The sequence below is a fragment of the Micromys minutus genome, assembly GCF_963924665.1.
Source record: "Micromys minutus genome assembly, chromosome: 4".
NCBI classification, from domain to species: Eukaryota; Metazoa; Chordata; class Mammalia; order Rodentia; family Muridae; genus Micromys; species Micromys minutus.
The window spans coordinates 54,373,564-54,393,180 of record NC_137973.1 but is presented as its reverse complement, the minus strand read 5'-3'; the positions used below and the strand labels follow the sequence as shown (position 1 = coordinate 54,393,180).

General features: G+C 46.0%; 1 protein-coding gene across 1 annotated transcript in view; it reads left to right on the top strand.

Annotated features, from left to right (window-relative positions):
* SLC44A3 (solute carrier family 44 member 3) overlaps window positions 1-19,378 on the top strand; it is a 72,937-nt gene extending 53,559 nt beyond the window's left edge. The window contains exons 13-15 of the mRNA XM_080915126.1: window positions 13,592-13,729; window positions 17,416-17,652; window positions 18,709-19,378. Of these exons, the coding sequence (XP_080771252.1) occupies window positions 13,592-13,729; window positions 17,416-17,652; window positions 18,709-18,807 (474 nt within the window). The 3' untranslated portion in view covers window positions 18,808-19,378. The remainder of the gene's footprint in view (window positions 1-13,591; window positions 13,730-17,415; window positions 17,653-18,708) is intronic.
* The last annotated feature ends 239 nt before the right edge of the window (window positions 19,379-19,617 follow it).

The following is a 19,617-nucleotide window of genomic DNA, read 5'->3' as shown; positions in this document are numbered from 1 at the left end:
TCGTCTCTATCCCGTGTCTTCTCCTGCCTTCTATACGTTGCTGAGTGTGTCCCATGTCCAGTGTTAGCCGAGCAGAACTATATGCAGACTGACCCTTCACAAGGGCAACATGAAAGACACCCCGTGCTGCTAGGACAGAAGGGTCAGTAATGTTTGGGTCCTTGGAGGGCCAGGATCTCCCCATGATAGGATTAGAACCTCCAGCTTTCTGCTCCAAGCCCCTCCCATCCCCTCCTTCCCATCTCACTAGAAGACAGTTGCCCCTCCCCTCTCTACCAGCATTCTCTCTTCCTTGCTCCTTACCCCTCTTGGGACCTGAATCTACATTTCCATTTCCCCAGCAATGGACTAGAACAAGAATTTAGTCTGAGAACCCTTCACCCCGTTAGCTTCAGTTTTCTCAAATATAAAACACAAGTCTCAAAGGCTACCTCATAGACAGGAAGGATGAGTAAGTAAGCGAACACACTAATATTTAAGTATGCCATCTGCTTCTCCTTACATGGTCCATAAGTGTTCTTTTCTATAACAAGGAGAAGGTATCTCCTGGCTGAGAACATAGTCTGTGAAAGGAATGCCCTCAGAGAATCCTGGAGTAGGGGTCACCCAGATTTGTCTGGTTTTGTTGTTCAATGAGAGACAGGGAGGATTTAGTTACTTTTGCTTAGCAACTCACCAAATACAGGAAGACGGTGTTTGATGGTTAAAGTGCCTGTTTCCCAGGGTTGTGGCAGATGCCGAAAGCACTTTTGTGATGGTCTTAGCTCTATGGCTGACATAGAGATTAAACAGAGGCCATTAATGTTACCATCACTGACCATGACTGAGCCCCTGGTTGTGAGCCCTTGGCTGTATCCTGTGGTACTTGGGAGACTGCTGAGTTCATTTATCTAATCCTCTCAGTTGAGGAATATCAGCATAGGGGATTTCACCAAGGCTGTCCTCCTCCCCAGCCCCAGGCACCACTGCTGTATTCCTCACTCACTGGGAGAGCAGAATCCTTCAGAGTACTGCTTTCACTTCTCACAACCCAAAGCAGACTCATGTCCCCTCAACACCAGTTCCAGTGCATACATCCGAACCTGAGATCAGGACACAGAGTATGACAATGCCTGTTGATTGGGAAAATAAGCCCAGCCAGCTTATCGGTTCCAGGAGACAGGCTTGTCTGGCCCTGTCTCTTCTCCATCAAGACATAGCCTAGCAAGGGTGATTGGGACTGCCTTTAGAAACACAAGTCTAAAAATACATCACCCCCATCGAAGGTGCCGTCGTTTCTTAATTGTGAGGTGCACTTCACAATTCTGAGCTTCGTGTAAAACACAAAGCCACCAACCTATCTTACCTTCCTATCAAAGCATGTCTTAGATACGCTGGGAACAGCAGATGGGAACCCTTGGGTTTTAAACACTGATCTCTGAAAACTACCACTGAAGTCAGCAAAACCTGGTTTCCTCATGAATAAGGACATGCTGTGACAGTCTTGAAGGTGGAGGATCTAGCAGCCACATACTGATCTACATGCTTTCCCCACAGCAGCTTTGTGTCTGTGGTGGGTGCCCTGATTCTCTGCTTCAGAAGACCAAAGGTGCTCAGAGTGCACGGTTCTATAATCCAACAATACTAAAGAAATGTAAAGATGAGACATTATGTGGATGTCTCCCAAATCCGTTTAGTCTGGAAAATGGAATTAAACAATTAAGTCACTCCTACCACGAATCTAATCCTCTTTGTGGTAGGAAGCAGATTTCTTCATCCTGTCTCAACTCTGGGACTTTTTCTTGGGGGAAGAAAAGCCACTGCTGTCTCCTTGAGACTCCTCCAAAGTTCTTACCACACCTCCCTTTCCTGCCTTTGAGGAAGAAGACCGGTATCTGCTGTGGGCGCATTCCTCGGCTCTCCTTCCTTGGTTATCTCTGTCTTAGACATTGAGAAGTGGTTTGCCCACGGCTTAGAGAACACACTCCTAAGAACAAATGAGAGATGGGGTGAGTCACAGTGATTAAGAAACAAAAGTGATCCGGCTGTCAGTAACCCAGGCTGGAATCCCACGAGGCCCCCACCCCCTGAGCTTCATCCTCGAACGGTTTTCACAGGAGTGTGAATCAAAGACCAAAACTCAGAGGTGTGAGGAACAGTGTATCGTGTCTGACTTTGAGTTCTGGTTTTATTGGACATGCATGAAGGTGAATCACTATTTCGGGTTTTTTTAATGCAAGGTTTCAGGTGTTCCCAGGTATCTGTTATCACAGGTTACCCTTGACAAAAACATCGGTTTGTCTTCATGGATCCTTGGGCCCTCTCTAGGAAATGGAATTCTTTTACAAAACCTAAACATAAGGTCTTAGGTGTCCGGACTTGTGAACAGTAGGTTACCAGCTCATCTAAAAGAACAGATCTCTGCAACTTCCTCCTTCTTAGATAAACACAAGCCCCAGAGGTGGTCAAGGAAGGCTCTTTCTTACCTTGGCTTGTTTTGCTAAGACAATAGAAACCTAACCACTGGTCACCTCCCACCAAGCTCTGGTCCCTTGTCCCATAGCCCAGTGGGGTTTCCTTTTGCAGGTGGAGAAAGACCTTACCACACACCGTCTGCTCCAAGGCATTCAGGTCACACAGGGAAGCTCTCCCTTCGCTTCCCACATTGCAGGGTTAGAAGCTGGGAGAAGGGGGAAAGCCAGTAAAAGCGTAGATGGATTCTCTTTTTGCCCTCATGTAACTCACACAGCCAATTTAAATGTATCCCCGATTAGCTTACAAAGAAATGAGACTCAGACCATAGTTATTTTATTTGGCTTTGACAATTACTGAGGGGTAACCCCTAGTCTACCCTTCTAACTGCTGACCTGGCTGCCTCCCCAGCTGTGTACCCCAGATACTTGCTGTTTCTCCTGGCCACGTGCTCATGGTTCATCTCCCCTCATGAAGGCTTCCTCCTCCCCTCCTACAGCTGTGGTTCCCCAGGAAGTCTCCACAGGTTTGTGGCAACAAGACAGGGAGAAGGAGGAAGAATCAGAGGTGGGAGGAGGGGAAGTAGCCAGACCATCAGTTAGAAAAGTAGGATTACCCACTAGTAATTGTCAAAGCCAAATAAAATAACCATAGTCGAGCCTCATTTCTTTGTGAGCTAGTTAGGGATAGGCTTAAACTGGTTGTACTACATACACTCCACACTTAGCACCTCACAGGATGAGTAGAATCTGAGTCCTGCAGGGAGGAGAGAAGGGAGAACAAACATGTGAAAGAGACTGGGTGACACACGTGTACCTGGCAGAGACAGCAGGCATCCCTTCCACTCAGAGACTCATCCTTCTAGAGCAGTGGTTCTCAGCCTTCCCAATGCTGTGACCCTTTAATACAGTTCATGTTTCCGGGAACCCCCAACCACAAAATTGTTTTCACCACCACTTCGTAACTGTAATTTTGCTACTGTTGTGAACAGTAATGTAAACATCTGAGTTTTCTTAGTCAGTCCAAGGTGACCTCCTGTGAAAGGGTCATTCAGCTTCCCATTTGAAGGTTGAGACCCACGGGTTGAGAACCTCTGCTCTAGACATTGGGAAACAAGTTCTCGGAAAAGTAGGGGAGGGAGTGGTGTGGATAAATTTGGTTCCATTAGATATCTTAAGTAGGTGGGGCTAGGAAGTCTCTAAAGGCTTTGGCAGTTGGATCCAGCCTTTGACAGCCGTTGTGGTTTTATCTACACCCTTCTTTTGCCTTTTACAGAACGCTTCAGTTGGCACAGGGGTGGGGTAAAGAGAGCCTTAGTGAGATTGCTGAGGAATGAGACAGTTGTTCTAAATGACTTCATCAGGATGCATCCCAGTGTGAATGTGGAGAACGGTTCTCTTGGGGTGTATGCCACACCACACTTTTCACCACAAAAGGAACAGCAAAGCAAGGTGGGGAGGTCCGAGGAACATCGGTGGCTAGTCTCAGTAAGTGCCCTGTTCTAGTGTATATCTGGGAGCTTGACCCAAGCAGACCTTCCAGACGTGTCTGAGACCCGAAGGATGACCATGAGACTCATATGGTCTCAACACCAGCCCTGGGTCCATGCTTGCTGCCTTTGTATAGCAATTTCATTTACAGAGAGTGGCTAGGAATTTGTAAAGCAAGGGGAGGGAAAAGTATTAGCTCAAAAGAACTGCCCTTATCTAGGACCGAATGTCAGGAGAACAGCTTACTGAGTAGATGTACAAGTGGAGAGGGTAAGTTGAAATGAGATGACCAGCAGCCAAGGTTGGGGGTTCAGAAAGAAAACATGTCAGACAAATAGGCATCATAGTTAAGATGCTACAATGCTGGCCTAAATAAAGGTGCGTGTTAGCTAGATATGTAGACTTCTGCAACAAAACATAGAAGCTAGAAATAAATTATCTTACATATGGCTAGCAACGTCAAATTATATCATTGAGAGAGGGCAGGCCTCCTAACAAACATTCTTGAGAAATCTGGGATCTACATGCAGAAGACTCTCACTGTGGAGCAGTCAAAACCAACTCATAATGAGTCGAAACCTGAAAGTAAGACCCGAAACTATAAATCCCTGGGCTGGGGAGAGGGCTCAGAGGTTAAGAGCACTGGCTGCTCTTCCACAGGACCCGGGTTTGATTCTGAGGACCTTTATGTCTGGTCATAACTACCTGGCATTCCAGATCTAGATCCTCTTTGGTCCTCTTCCAGCAGTAAACATGTATACAGAGAGCATTTGCATGCAGGCCAAGCATCCATATACATTAAAGTTGATTACATTTTAAAAAATAATAAAACCAAAACCAAAACCAAAAAAAAAACCCTGGAAGAAAACATAGAAAGAAATGGGGGGGGGGGCATTGGATTTGGCCTCAATTGTTTATATGTGACACAGAAACACAGACCAAAAAAAGGGAGGGGGTCCACCTTAAACTCAAGAAACAATCCAAACTGATTCAGAGTCAAAGACCCATTTTAGGACTGGAACAATATTGCCACAAGTCATATGTGATAAGGGACCAATATCATCAATATATGTAGAGCTTCAGCTCAGCTACAGCAGACCACATAACTTAATATTTTAAATGGGTAAAGGACTTGAAAAGACAGATGTCCAAAGAATCCACAAAGATAGATAATAAGACACATGGAAATATACTCTACATCTAGGGAAATAAAATCCAAAACAATGAGATGTCACCTGACGTCCATGAGGTTGGTGAGTAAGTGATTAATCACATACAGTGAAATATGATAAAGCCTTTAAAAGAAAAGAAGCCATTATGTGCTAAGGAAAGTATAAATTTTGAGAAGACATATACTAAGTTAAATAATCCATTTCAAAGGGACAACTGTCATATCATTTTATTTGAATGAGTCAGTTTTTGATCAATGTGACAAAATACCAGAGGGGAAACAACTTTAAGGAAGAGGAAGGTTTTATTTTGGCTCATGGTTTCAGGATTTTCAATCCATGGTAAGTAGGCTCTGTCCCTTCTGGGTGAGGCAGAACATCATGGGGGGAGTATTGGAAAGTTGTCCACTTAATGATGCACAGAGGGCAGAGATCCAAAATAGAATAAGAGCTTAGGGACAAGAATTTACTTCAAAGACATCCCCCCACCCCTAGTAGAACATTTAGCCATGAACTCATTCATGGGGTAATCTCAGCCTTCACTACATAAGTCTTTGGGGTGAGGGTAGAAAAAACATCTCATATTCAAATAATAACACCATTCTATGAGGTGTATAGAGAAGTTAAAACTCACATATTCAGAAGGTAGAAAAGCAGTTACCCAGGACTGGGGAATCCATCTGTGTACAACCATTCATATGTACTACTAACCTGATATATAAAAACTGATCAAGGTGATACATTTAATGTCATATTTTATTACAATAAAAAGAAGATGTAAATATGCTATTATATTTCTCTAGAAAATCTATTTATCTTTCTTTTTAAAAAAATTCTTTTTCTTTCACATTTTATATCCTGACTGAAGTTTCCCTTTCCCTCAGGGCCATGTTTTCTTGAGGACTCTAACATGGTGGCTTCTTCTCCTCCACTTCTCTCTCTCTCTCTTCTGGTTCTCTCTTGATACCCCCTAAGCCCAGAAACCCTAAAACCCACCTATGTCTCTTCTGCTTAGCTATTGGCTGTTGGCATCTTCATTTACCAATCAGCGTGAGCACATAGTGTCAGATGGGTCTACATGCAGACTCTCTGGGACAACCAGGTCTTGCGGGGCTGCACTTGGCATTAGAATACACAGTACAAGACCAAACCTCACCAGTGTTAAGAAACATCCATCTAATGCCTGTGAATACCTTGGTGTCTGTGGAAGTGCCATAGCAAAATAAGTCCCAGGGTAAACGTGTGTGTGTGTGTGTGTGTGTGTGTGTGTGTGTGTGTGTGTGTGTGTGTAAGTTTCATACATGAGTGCTGTATTTACACCAGGGCTAAACATTTTGCACACACCACCTAAATTTACCTTCTTGGGGACTCCAAGTATTAGCTGTCAATCACACTATACAATCGAGGAAGCTGAGGCCCAGAGGCTGAGTAGTTTCACCAGGATGACAATGACAGCAGAACCGTGTGGTCATCTGGATGACACCCCCAAGCCTGAGTTGCTTGTCAGTGATGAGGGTGAGGAGGAGGAGGTGAATGACGGTTCCATTAGCCAGGGGTCAGCCTGAGTTTAGCAGCCATGCCAGCCTTCCCACCTCTGCCCTTCCCATTTCACACTCCCACAGTTTAACTGGTCCTTACAAAAGACCAGGCCTCCTTCTGATACTCACCGACTATGCACGGGTCAAATGAGATGGATGGCTGCCATCCTTCCTGCCTGGCCACTCAGAATCACACGGTTGCATTGCAGGGCACAGAGCTTTCCTTCAGAACAGCAAGATGAGCTTGTCTGATTTGGCTTGTCCCGGGTCTGAGGGAAGTTGAATATTCGCTCCCACTATGAGATGTCTGCTCCTTGATTATGTTAGCCACTGGCCATATCTCCCTGGCCACAGCCTACCGACAGTGGTTTTTTTTCTCGGTAGAATTTGACCACCCTCCCTGCAGACAGGATAGGGCTCAGGAAAGACATCCTGACAAACTGACTGTGGGGTTCTGCAGAAGAGCCACAGGCCAGGGGAGAGGGCTGCCCGGGGTGTTGGAGATGGCAGACCTGGGGCCATGCTGGCTCAGGTCAGAAAATGGAGGTTCTCATCTAAGAGGTCCTCAGTGTTTGTGGCAGAGACAGGACAAGACTGAAAACCATGAAGCAGGGGAGCCAGAGAGAAAGAGAACTATCAGAATCAACTCCCCCTAAAGTTAAAAACAATGCGGAGGAAAATAAGTCTGTTAACCCTCATAACAGTTGTTATGGGGCTGGAGGGATGGCTCAGTGGTTAAGAGCACTGGCTGCTCTTCCAGAGGTCCTGAGTTCAATTCCCAGGAACAACATGGTGGCTCACATGTACACACAGCCTGTGAGGCCAGAGGACAAGCTTCTGTGTCACTCCTCGGACACCGGTCGCCTTTGTGTGGCCTGGAACTCACTAGGTAGGCTACACTGGCTGGGCAGTGAGCCACAGGGACTGACCTGGCTCCACCTTCTAAAGTGACTACAAAGCAAATGTGCCACCACAAGTTTTGTTTGTTTGTTTTGAGGCTGGCCCTGAGTTCACTCTGTAGAACCGAGCAGCCTTGAACTCACAGAGATCTGCCTACCTCTGCCTTTAGGGGCTGGGGTTATTAAAGTCACGAGCTGCTGGGTTCAGCTCATTTTGTTCGTTTTGATTTTTAACATGAGTTCTATGGATTTTTAAAAGGGTTTTAGGACCAGTGAGAGATCTTACTGGGAACCCACAGTGGGAAGAGAGAACTGACTGCTGTGTGTTGTCCTTGGATCTCCACACATGTGCCATAGGAGTTGGATACACGAATGTGCACACACAAACTAATAATAAATAAGATAAAATCTAAATAAGATAATAGAAAAGGGGTTGTAGAAAGCTAATTCTTGTATGTGAAGATATTTGTGAGAAATTCAAGTATTCCTTTGGCAGGGGTTAAACGTCGCTTTCTTTACTTGACAACATTTGTACTTTCATTGAAAGACCTTGTAGAAATCAGTTCTATTGCCTTTGGGTTTGTCTGTCTGTCTGCCTGCCTGCCTGTCTTTTCAACTGTGCATATTTGCCAAGGAATGTGGGGAGGCAAAGGAGGTGGCGTCCTTCAAAGGGACAGCTTGGGACTGATCAGTGGTTTTCTTTCTTCTCTGTTTCTGTGATGCTTAATTATTTTCCCCCAATGATGAGCTTGGAAAGAATAAGACCATTCTAAACATTAAGTCTAAAAGCAAATAAATTTCAGTAAAGCAAACAAGACTGTATTGGCCTACTTCTGGCTTTCTTGGCAGGAGTAACTCAGCCTCTACTCCCATTCCCCAACCCGAGCTCCTCTCTCCTGGCCGGACCCCTGCAGAGGACTGAGCTGGCAGGCTTCCCTCAAAGTCTCTTTGCTGGTGGTTTTCAGCCTGGTAAACAGTGAATTCTTGAAGGGGCTGGTAAATGCCAGGCCCTGGAAGGCCCAGGCGTGTTTGTCGGGTGCCTTGACTTCCTCTCCATGTGTTTGTGATAAAAATCAGAGATGAAACTGGCTTGGACTAGTTCCTGCAAGTTTTTCTAGGGACCTCAGAAGGCCATCTGGGTGTGTGTGGACTCAGCTACCCCTGTGCTTCTCTGAGGTCTGAGGAGTGTATTAGTTACTCAAGTTTGTTTTAGGAGTTCTTACTTTATTTTGAGTGAATAAACTCAGAAGTCACAGAAGCCATTCCAGAAAAAGGGCTGGCTATTCATGGCAGGGCTTTTGGGGGTGAGTCCCCTCCCCTTCTCTATGGAGAAAAGTCTGTTTACTTTTTGGGAGGGTCAACAGCAGCTCAAGCCCCACTGCTCTGCTATCAAAAGACGCTGCCCGTTCAGTTTTCTGAGAGGACAGATGGGTGCTCTCAGGGGACAGAGGACTAAGGGCCAGGCTGTGCAAGCTTCAGTTTTGATTTAAGGATCTGGGAAAAAGAAAAGCTTTCTATGTGTCAATACTCTTGGAGAACTCTCTCAAAAGAAAGAGTTAATCTAGCTTTTGCTGTTAGCTAATAGCAGGATGATTAAAATTTTCTATTAAATGGGAATAATAGTGTCTGCGGTGATTATTTTACTGAGTTAAGCCCAAGGTATATGATCAGAAGAGGGTGCCTGGTCCGCTGTGAAGCACTTTGTAAACACATGTGCGCACGTGTGTGTGTGTGTGTGTGTGTGTGTGTGTGTATGCACGTGCATGGGCATGTGTGTGTGCATAGGTACACACATACATACTCATAGAGGTCTGAGATGGACACCAGGTATCCCAATATGTCGCCCTCCACCATCCCCCCCACAGGACATTGTCACTTACTGAATCTGGAGCTGTCCGGTATCCAGCAAGATCCAGTGAGCCCCCTGACTTTTTTCTCCCACACTGGGATTGCAGAACTGTGTGACCACCCTCAGCTTTTCTTACTTAAAGATTTTGTATTTTGTTTATGTGTCTGAATGTCGGCCCGAATGTACCACATGCATGTGTCAGGCCTGCAGAGGCCAGAAGAGCAGCAGATCCCTGCCACTGGAGTTACGGAGAGTTGTGGGATGGCATGTCTGTGAGAGGAGCCAAACTCAGGTCTTCTGTAGGAATAGTAAATGCTTATTATTATTAAACCTTATTTTACAGTCCAGTCGTTATCTCCCTCCTAGTCTGCCCTCTCACTGTTCCTCATCCCATTCCTCTCCCTCCCACCCCCCACTTCCTACCCCCACCCTCCCCCACCCCCCTACACCCCCCCCCCTGTTTCCAAGAAGATGTCCCCACCCCTACCCCACTCTCTAGGGTCTCCAGTCTCTCACTGAGCAGTAAATGCTCTTAACCACTGAGCCATCTCTTCAGCCCCTTCACTCCGCTGTTTTTGTGGGTTCTGAGAATTTGAACAATCACCCTCTCCACCTCAGTGGCATTCCCTTACACTGGGGGAACGCTCCCTCACTGGACCAAAGGTCTCTCGTCCTATTGCTGCCAGACAATGTCATCCTCTGCTACATATGCAACTGGAGCCATGGGTCCCTCCATGTGTGCTCAATGGTTGGTGTTTTAGTCCATGGGAGTTCTGGAGGGTTTGATTGGTTGAAAATGTTCTTCCCATGAGGTTGCAAACCCTTTCAGTTCATTTCTTTAGCTCTTTCATTGGGGTCTTTCTGTTCAGTACAATAGTTAGCTGCAAGCATCCTCAGCTGTATCTGTATGACTATGGCAGAGGCTCTGAGGAGGCATCCATATCTGGCTCCTGACAGTAAGCACTTCTTGGCATCAGCAATAGTGCTTGGATTTGGTGGCTGCATATGGGATGGATTCCCCAGGTGAGGAGTCTCTGAATGGTCTTTTCTTCAATCCTTGCTTCTTGTGAGCCACAATGTGGTTGCTGGGATTTGAACTAAGGATCTCAAGAAAGAACAGTCAGTGCTCTTAACCACTGAGCCCAACAGATGTCTTTTTACAAAGCCCCAAACAGGGTTCATGAGGAGAGCAAGATCTGACAGAGGTTACTCTGCAGGCCTTAGGAGGTAAGCAGTAATCCCAGCCTCCTCCTACAGAATTGTCCTGCCAGGTCACAAAGAGAGATCTCACAACACACCACACTGCTGTTTTGAAGGAAATGTCCCAAACACACATCAATGTAAATGTCTTCCTGCAGACGGACCTGGGTGAGTCAGAGACCCCGAGACTGATGCAACATCAGTTTCACATGGGTGACTCGGCCTGCCACATAGTGCTTGGGTGCCCTGAGCTACCTAACTGGCTGGGGGGCTCGGAGGGTTAAAGGAATCAGCACGATCAGGAATCTAGCATGTGGCGCACAGTAGGCACTGAGTGAGTATTTGTGTCGGTATTTATTGCCACATAGACGGAGCACACCTGCCTACTGAAGGAAAACATTTAAAGGCCGCAGATGGGAGATAGGAAGCTCCCTCTGGGTTTGTGTCAAGCTGCTTGGGGACATCTGCTGTGGGGGTGGGGTGGAGTTCAGGAGCCAGAGCATCTGGGAAGAATTACAGCTCCCTGTCCCGGCTTGTCAATGCCGCTTCTCCAGTGCACTTGGTAGACGTGTGGTCACACCACGTTGACCCTAAGTGCAGCCGGGCCCTGTGGGAATGTCTTGCAGAGTTCTGATAAGATGCTTTTCAGCCATAACTCCCGGCTTCTTCCTCCTGTAGCAGTGGTTCCCAATACTGCATCCTTTTAATACAGTTCTGTCCCCTGCATCCGGGGCAGTGCTGCCCCCACCCCTCATCCAGCCAGTCATTAATCTAGGTCTCGATGTGGCGGGGAGGGTGGAATCTCACGGTAAAATGCTATTACTGTAGTCACTTCAGGAAGGCATATATAATTTCCCTGTCAATGTGGTTTTAGTGTTCGCTTTCAGTGGGCCATGAGATGTTAAAGAAAAGATGAATGGTTATAAGCCTCCTGATAAGCTGCAGGGCTGACACGCATGAAGATGTACCATTTACCTTTTAATCATCTCAGTGGAGGGACAAAATCTATTTTTGCTGCTTATGACTGATCAATGGCACCAAATTGACTGTGAGGCAGTGGGAAGAAAATCTTCCCTTCAAAAAAAAAAAAAAAAAAAAAAAGAGCATAAACAAAAACAAAAACAAAAACAAACTTCCCCATATGACTCAGGATGTCCACTAGAATCGTTAGCAGGGGCAAGTGTTGGGCCTGCAGGCTGGGGCTAGAACTTGACTAAAGAGGGGAAGCAAAGATGGCACCACACTGGGCACTGGGATATGGTCTGAGACACATAGCTGGCCACCTCTGAATTCCCATGAGGATGAAGACAACACAGGTCTTTCCTGTGGCCCCCAGAGGCTTAAGGACCTGATCCATGCTCCAGGTCTGTGCTCCCAGAGGTAGGTCAATGACGCCATCTTTGGAGAGCTCTAGCTACATGAGAGTGATCAGTCTTCATGTACTTATTGCCAGATGTTGGGCTCCTTAGGCATGTGACCTTAAACCTCAAATCTGTAAGTGCTTTGTCCCCACTTGAATAAGGAAAAGGAGCCAAGAGGCTGGTCACTGGACTGTGCCCAGTGTCTCCTCACTGGAAGAACCAGGATTTGAGCCCAAAGACAGCTGACCCACAGGGCCTGGGCTTTCCGTAACCACGGTGCCTTTAAATTGAGTCTTGGCCTAATGAAAACTGATGAAATGTGAAATCCAGACAGTTGGAGTTTAAAGAAAAGATTCTTTGTCTTACTGACTCATCGGGGGGCTTTGGGAAAGCGCCCTTAATCTTGGTTTCCAGTCTTTGAAAGAATGAGTCTGAGCTGGGGAGGGAATTCAGTTGATAGAGTGCTGGCCTCACATATGAGAAATTCAGTTCCCAACACCGCATAGACTCTGTGTGACTCCCAAGCCCAAAAGCTCAGCTTGAGAGGGAGACGCAAGCCGGGTCACATCTGACGACAGAGTTCAGTCTGAAGCCAGTCTGCACAATACGTTCACTACATATTTATAACAGAGTATTTTAAATAGCCAGGAGATGCACCTCATTTCTTGAGTTCTTGGCTAAATTCAAAGTTTATCTTCCTGCCCATATGTAAAACACATCCTCCATAAAACTGAGTTATTAAAAATTTTAGAAGCCACGTAACAATATAAAATGCTTACTCAAGGGCAAAAGCCCAAATATACAATCTTTAAACTGTGTGAGGTTTTGTTTGTTTGTTTGTTTGTTTTTCTTTTCTATTCAGTTTCTCTCTCTCTTCCATGTTCACAGCATCCTGCAGCTCCCTCTGGCCTGTGCCTCACTTCCTGAGTGTCTTCAGCATGCCTCTTAGCCATCTTCCCCACTGTCCTCAGGGCAGAGTTCTGTCAGTTACATGCCTTCCTGGCTCTGCCTGGCTTTGGGGAGCCTGGTTCTGTCAGTACAGTTGTGGGGATCCACCAGCCCTGGTGGAATGATTTTTGTCTAGCTCTTGCCCAGACCCAAGATATTTCAACTATCTCGGGCACATAGTAGGTTGTTTTTAAAGTGCTCTTCCAAGTGGCTGATTGCTCTCAAATTATGAAATCTAATTTGTACAGGAAATGCAGTTCTCTAGAAACAACCAACACTACCCCTCAGGTGCAGGGGATCCTGTTCCCAGAAGCCCTCACTCACTCCCCATGGGCTGCAGCCTTGGGTTTGGCTCACAGGTCACTAGGGTCTACCTTCTTTTGGGCACCTGAACCCCTTTCCTGTCCTCCAACTCTACTGTGTATTAGAAAATAGCCTATACCCACTCATTCTTTCCACGTGTGTGGTGGGACATTCAACCTCCAGTATTGGCGTAAGGTCCTTTTCCACTTTCCGAACGGCATAGAAAGGTATTTGAATGTGATCAGAAACGGAAAGAGACTTTAGTTTGTTTGTTTCGCGGGGGGTGGGGACACCAGGTTTACAGTCACATACTCTGTACTGTCCCCCTGTTGCCTTAAAATGACAGGAACCACTGTAGTCGTAACTGCTGCCTTCTGTTCTAGGATGCGTACACCGCAGCTGCCATTAATGGGACGGACTTTTGCACATCAGCAAAAGAGGCGCACACAATCATATCCAAGAATTCAAGTCATCTCGAGTCTGTTAACTGCTTTGGAAACTTTGTCATTTTCCTGGGAAAGGTGAGATGACTTGACTAATAAATACTGGAACCTGGAGTTTGGAGGCTGACTTCAGACGGGGTCTGTGTTTGTGGCTCTGGAATAGCTGACATGTTTCATCCCTCATTCAGTCCCCCAATCCTGTGAAGCTTCCTGTTCTACAGATGAAACTAAGGTTTCACGTTTCCCGGGTCCCACAGCCCCTACAGTTGCTACTTTAATCTCAAGTTTTTCTTGCCTCTGATCAACTCCATTACCCCGATCCCTGATTTTGTTTGCCTAAAATGAGAAGGCTACTAACCTCAGAAAAGAGTGAGCTTTGTGGATTGGGTCTTGGTCCTAAAGCACAGACGTAGCATTAATTTGATTGATTTGTACATTATTTAAGGGCAGAAAGTCTATAAAATGGAATCTGAAAGCCAGTCATGGTGGCAGACGCCTTTAAACCCAGGTGGATCTCTGATTTTGAAGCCAGCCTGGTCTAGCCTGGTCTACAGTATGAGTTCCAGAATAGCTGGAGCTACATAGCAAGGTCCTGTCTCAAAAGGAAAGGAAAAGGGGGGGAATTTGAGCAATCTGAATGGAGCTAGTTGTATTTCTGAAGTTACTTGACTGTCTTTTAAAAAATGCCTTGTGCAGTAAAGATGTTCCTTAATGCTCCTGTAACTTGTGGTGTAAAGGACAGAGCCCATAACTTGGAAACTTTGAACTTCAGGGTCTGTGATACAGGTTTGTAATCCTCTCTATGCTGCGCCACATGCTATATTTCGAGGCTGAGCCAGGATGCATTCAAGGCCAAGGCTAGCCTAGGCTATAGAGTGAGTTCAAGGCTAGCCTGGACTAATTAGTGAGACCTTGTCTCCAGAAGAAAAAGTAAAAAATGTGCTAGGTTATGATGTAGGCCAGAGGAGATCTCCAAGGTGTCGCTTGTGTGAGGCCATTGGGGTCATGTTCCAGTCAATCAAAATAAAAGGAATGTAACCTGTGCCTCTCCTGAGTTGAAGGACACAATGTTGATGAAGGTGATGCACCAGCCTGTTTGACCTTGCCTCAAATTAGAAGTGGTACATACTGTACCTTTTCCTATGAAATAGTCATCTTCTGGGCCTAATTCTACATGGCTCAGTTTGTCTGATCCACCTTCTACTGACTCATGCTCATGTGCTGAGACCATCCAGTCTAGAAGCATATCTTAGCAGTCTTCAGACACACCAGAAGGGGGCATCGGATCCCATTACAGATGGTTGTGAGCCATTATGTGGTTGCTGGGGATTGAACTCAGGACCTCTGGAAGACCAGCTAGTGCTCTTAACTGCTGAGCCATCTCTCCAGCCCACGTGTTACCTTAGAGATAATTTATAGTATGTATACATTTGTGAGATGGAAATCTCAGAAGCTGGAAAGGAAACCTCTTCCTCCCCCTCTCTATCCATTATCTATCTACCCATCCACCCAACATCTATCTACCCATCCACCTATCATCTACCCATCCACCCATCATCTACCCATCTACCCATCATCTATCCATCCACCCATCATCTATCCATCCATCCATCATCTATCTACCCATCCACCCATCATCTATCCATCCATCCATCCATCATCTATCTACCCATCCACCCATCATCTACCCATCCACCCATCATCTACCCATCCACCCATCATCTATCCATCCATCCATCATCTATCTACCCATCCACCCATCATCTATCTACCCATCCACCCATCATCTACCCATCCACCCATCATCTATCCATCCACCCATCATCTATCCATCCATCCATCATCTATCTACCCATCTACCCAACATCTATCCATCCATCCACCCATCATTTATCCATCCACCCATCATCTATCCATCCACCCATCATCTATCTACCCATCCACCCATCATCTATCTATCCATCCATCATTTATCTACCCTATGTATGTGTCTGTGTTTATGTTCATTGTGTGCATGGAGCTGATATCAGAAGTGCCAGAGCTCCTTGAACTGGCTGCTGTGAGAATGCTGGAGTTGGAATCTGTGTCCTCTGCAAGCACAGCCAACTTTCTGAACTGCTGAGCTGGCCCTCTCTCTCCCTCTCTCTCCTAGATGCTGCTGTTTAGATTCTCTGCTCTTCCAACCACCCCTCCCTCTCTGACATAATTACCAGTTTTCAGTAATGCCCACAAGTGAACAAGACCTTAGTCACCAGCTATGACCCGGGCAATACCATATATGGTGACCGTGCCCCATTGAGGATTCTGTGCCTGTGTCTGGCTCATGGCTGTCATAGTTAGCTTCAAGCGAGTTAAGACATGCTTGGATCTCACAGGTGTGTGTGTGTGTATGTGTGTGTGTGTGTGTGTGTGTGTGTGTGCGCGCGCGCGCGCGATCATTACACATACATTTAAGGCTTGCCTGGCCCCAGAGATGCTTCACGTGACAACAGTAGCAGAAGTGCAACATAATTATGCCTTTCGAAATGGCCAAATAAGGTTTGGCTGTAATTTGGTATTACCCTTAGTTGAATTGTGGGTGATGCATTTTCGAGTTCCAAAAATATTTTTTGGACGCAGTTTCATAATTCTTAACATATTTTTATTTCACTTTAAATGTGGATTTTCTTAGATTTTCTATATCATGCCTAGTGACCTTTCAAAATGTATGGGATAATCAATGACTTTATGCTTCTGAAGGAGAAAGCATTCAGAATTTCATATTCATCATTATAGGCATCCAGGAGTAATGGGGGTCCCAGGTGGACTCTGTCGCATCTTTTAAAAAATTGGGCTTATCATGCCCCATAAGTGTGTTCCTGGAAACATAGTAATTGCATGTCATAAAAGTCTGGGAGGATCTAATTATCTTGCACACTAGCAAAGGGAAGTCTTTCCACTTTGGTGCCCAGAGGGTAAAACCAATCATGTAGGAAATTAATTCAAATGCTTATCATATAAAATGGGGATTAAAAAAAGAAGGCAGGCATGGCGGCACATGCTTTAAATCCAGCACTCGGGAGGCAGAAGCAGGGGGATCTCTGAGTTTGAGGCCAGCAGGATCTACAGAGTTCCACAACAGCCAGGGTTACACAGAGAAACCGGTCTCAAAGAAACAAACACAAACATGTGAGAGAGCTAGAGAGGGTGTTTAAGTGGCTGAGACTCAGTCGGTTAAGTGTCTGTGCCTGAGGCCCAGCACCACATAAAAGATGGCTGTGATGTTACATGTCTAATTCTTGTGCTGGGGAGTCAGGGGTGGGGGTGGGTGGAAATGAGAGAATATATGGAGGTCGCTGGCCAGCGCAGACAAATGGACAAGAGCTTCAGGTTCGGTGAGACCCCGCCTCACAAAGTAAGGTGGAGAGCAAACTAGGAGAGTACCTCACATCCCTCTGGCCTCCACACAGCACACATCCAAAGGATTACATATACGGCTGGAAGTCATGCAGGCACGCCCTAAAGTGAGGATCCCGGTGACTGCCATACTGTGGTGAGGAGTACTAAGAAAGTCTTGAGGCACTGTGACATTTACACAGAGGTAGAGGCAGATAAAGTACATATTCTCTCCGGCTCTAACTGGGCTATTTTCTTCTCTTCCATCGATGTTCCTTCTTTTCTTCTATTTCATCTTGTCAAATTCTCCTTAGGACACACACACCAACCCTGTGACAAAAGAGCCCACCGACCCCATTGATAAAGCTTTTCAACAACGCCCTCCCTAGGTGCTGGTGGTGTGCTTTAGCGTTTTCGGGGGCCTGATGGCGTTTAACTACAACCGTGCACTCCAGGTGTGGGCCATCCCTCTGCTTCTCGTCGCCTTCTTTGCCTGCTTAGTGGCCCACAGTTTCTTATCTGTGTTTGAGACTGTGTTGGATATACTTTTCCTGTGCTTTGCTGTGGACCTGGAAACCAATGATGGATCACCGGAGAAACCGTACTTTATGGACCCAGGGTTTTTGGTAAGGAAACATTCTCTATCCTGTTGTAATCTCCATCCTTCCCTCCCTCCCCCACCAAGTGTTGAAGAGTCACACACTAGGGAGGACTAACACCCAGACTCATTTCTGGCCCAGAGGGCTCCAGAAGTTTCTACTTCCACCTGGGGGTTGGGAGCTCAGTTTCCAGAAGCTGAACCACTTCCGTACAGAAACCCCTTCTCCAGAGACAAGAGTAAAATGGGGCCTGCGGGCTCTCCCACATGAGCGTACCAGTGGACACAGCAGTAGCTGGTACATCTTTGACACCAACAGCCTGATATGGCCTCTTGGATAGTCTGGACAGTTGGGATTTATGTCAAGTATTTTTCATCTCCAAGCACGCCCACGAAGCTTTGGGTAGAGCACAGTGCTCAGCAGACAGCTCACCTCTTCTGCCAATACTGACAGAGCTACAGCCCTTGGGCCCCTTGCTCACCAGGCACACCCTCAGCAAAGCCGCTTGTATCTGGAACTAGCAGGCAGCCATTTCCAACAGCTTTTTGCAACAGTCAGTTGCTCATCATTTGCCTTATCCTCTGCAGACAGGACACATTTCAACACTCCTCTTTGGCTGTTTTGGCAGGGGAGGGGTGTCAAGTGATAGTTTAGTAATTTTCTTTCCTTTGGTTGCCACAAGAATTAAGTGTTAAGCTCTTTTGGCCTTAAATATTCGAAGCACTGTCATTTCAGCAGGTACGGGATTTCTATGGCATAAGATTTCTATCCATCTTTATGTACCGATGGTTGCATTAAAGCTCACTTGGTCCTACTCTCCTTGACTTGTAAACTTCCAATTGAAAAGCTGCTCTGAAGAGGGAAGGGGATGGGAGTGTGGGGAAAGGGGATAACATTTGAACTGTAAGTACAGAGAATATCAATATTCCTATTATATATATATGAAATCTACCCTACTATGCACATAAATATTTTCAACACACTTGGAAAACTTATAAAATCCAATTCCCTAAACCTCTAGGGCAACAGCTTCTGGCAAATGGTAACTTACACACTTCTGTATTTATTCTTCTGTTTTCTTAGAGTTTTGTAAGACGGACCAACAACTTTAACGCCTCTCAAGGAAACAAGGACTCCTTGCCAAATGAAGAGGGGACAGAACTCCAGCCCATCGTGAGATAGAGGCCAAGAGACATTTGCACTTGGAGAACATGACCATGCTCTGACCACCCACGACACCAAAACAACGTGCACAGCTATTTTCATACGAACCAGAGCAAGAAAAATGTTGGAACCATGTTTATATGCAGCGCCTTAAAAGGCACAATATGGCTGGGCACAGAGACACAAGTCTAACTCAGAACTGAGGAAGCTGAAGCACAAAGAACGCCAATATAAGGCTAGCCTGAGCTACATACGCAGGAGAAAAGCCAACCTGGATGCTACATAGAGACCCTATAGACAGACAGACAGATAGGTAGACAGACAGACAGATAGATAGATAAAGGTTGGGTCACTGGCACCTGTTGCTAATCTGAGAAACTGAATTAATACCCCTAGACCCACGAGGTAAAAGGAGACCCAATTCCTGTAAGTTCTTCTTAGACCTCCACATGTTCTCTCTCTCCCTGCCCCACCCTCTCTCTCACACTCACACACACACTCTCTCTCTCTCTCTCTCACACACACACACACACACACACACACACACACACACAAATTAAAAATGAAAACCTCACCTGAGTTTGTGAGGTCATTAGCCAGTTTAACTTCTTGTAAAGGGGGATTTTGTTAGCAGAAATCTAACAAATCTAGGGCACTGCTCTTACACAGGACAGGAGTTTCTCTTCTTAGCCTGACACACGGTAAGAGACTGTCAGCATTTCAAGTTACAGCTCTTAGACTTAGTGAGGTATGGAAGGTATGAAGCAGGCACACACAAGACAGGCTCCTGAACAAGAGGAGACTCAGTGGGCTGCAAGCAGACAAGAG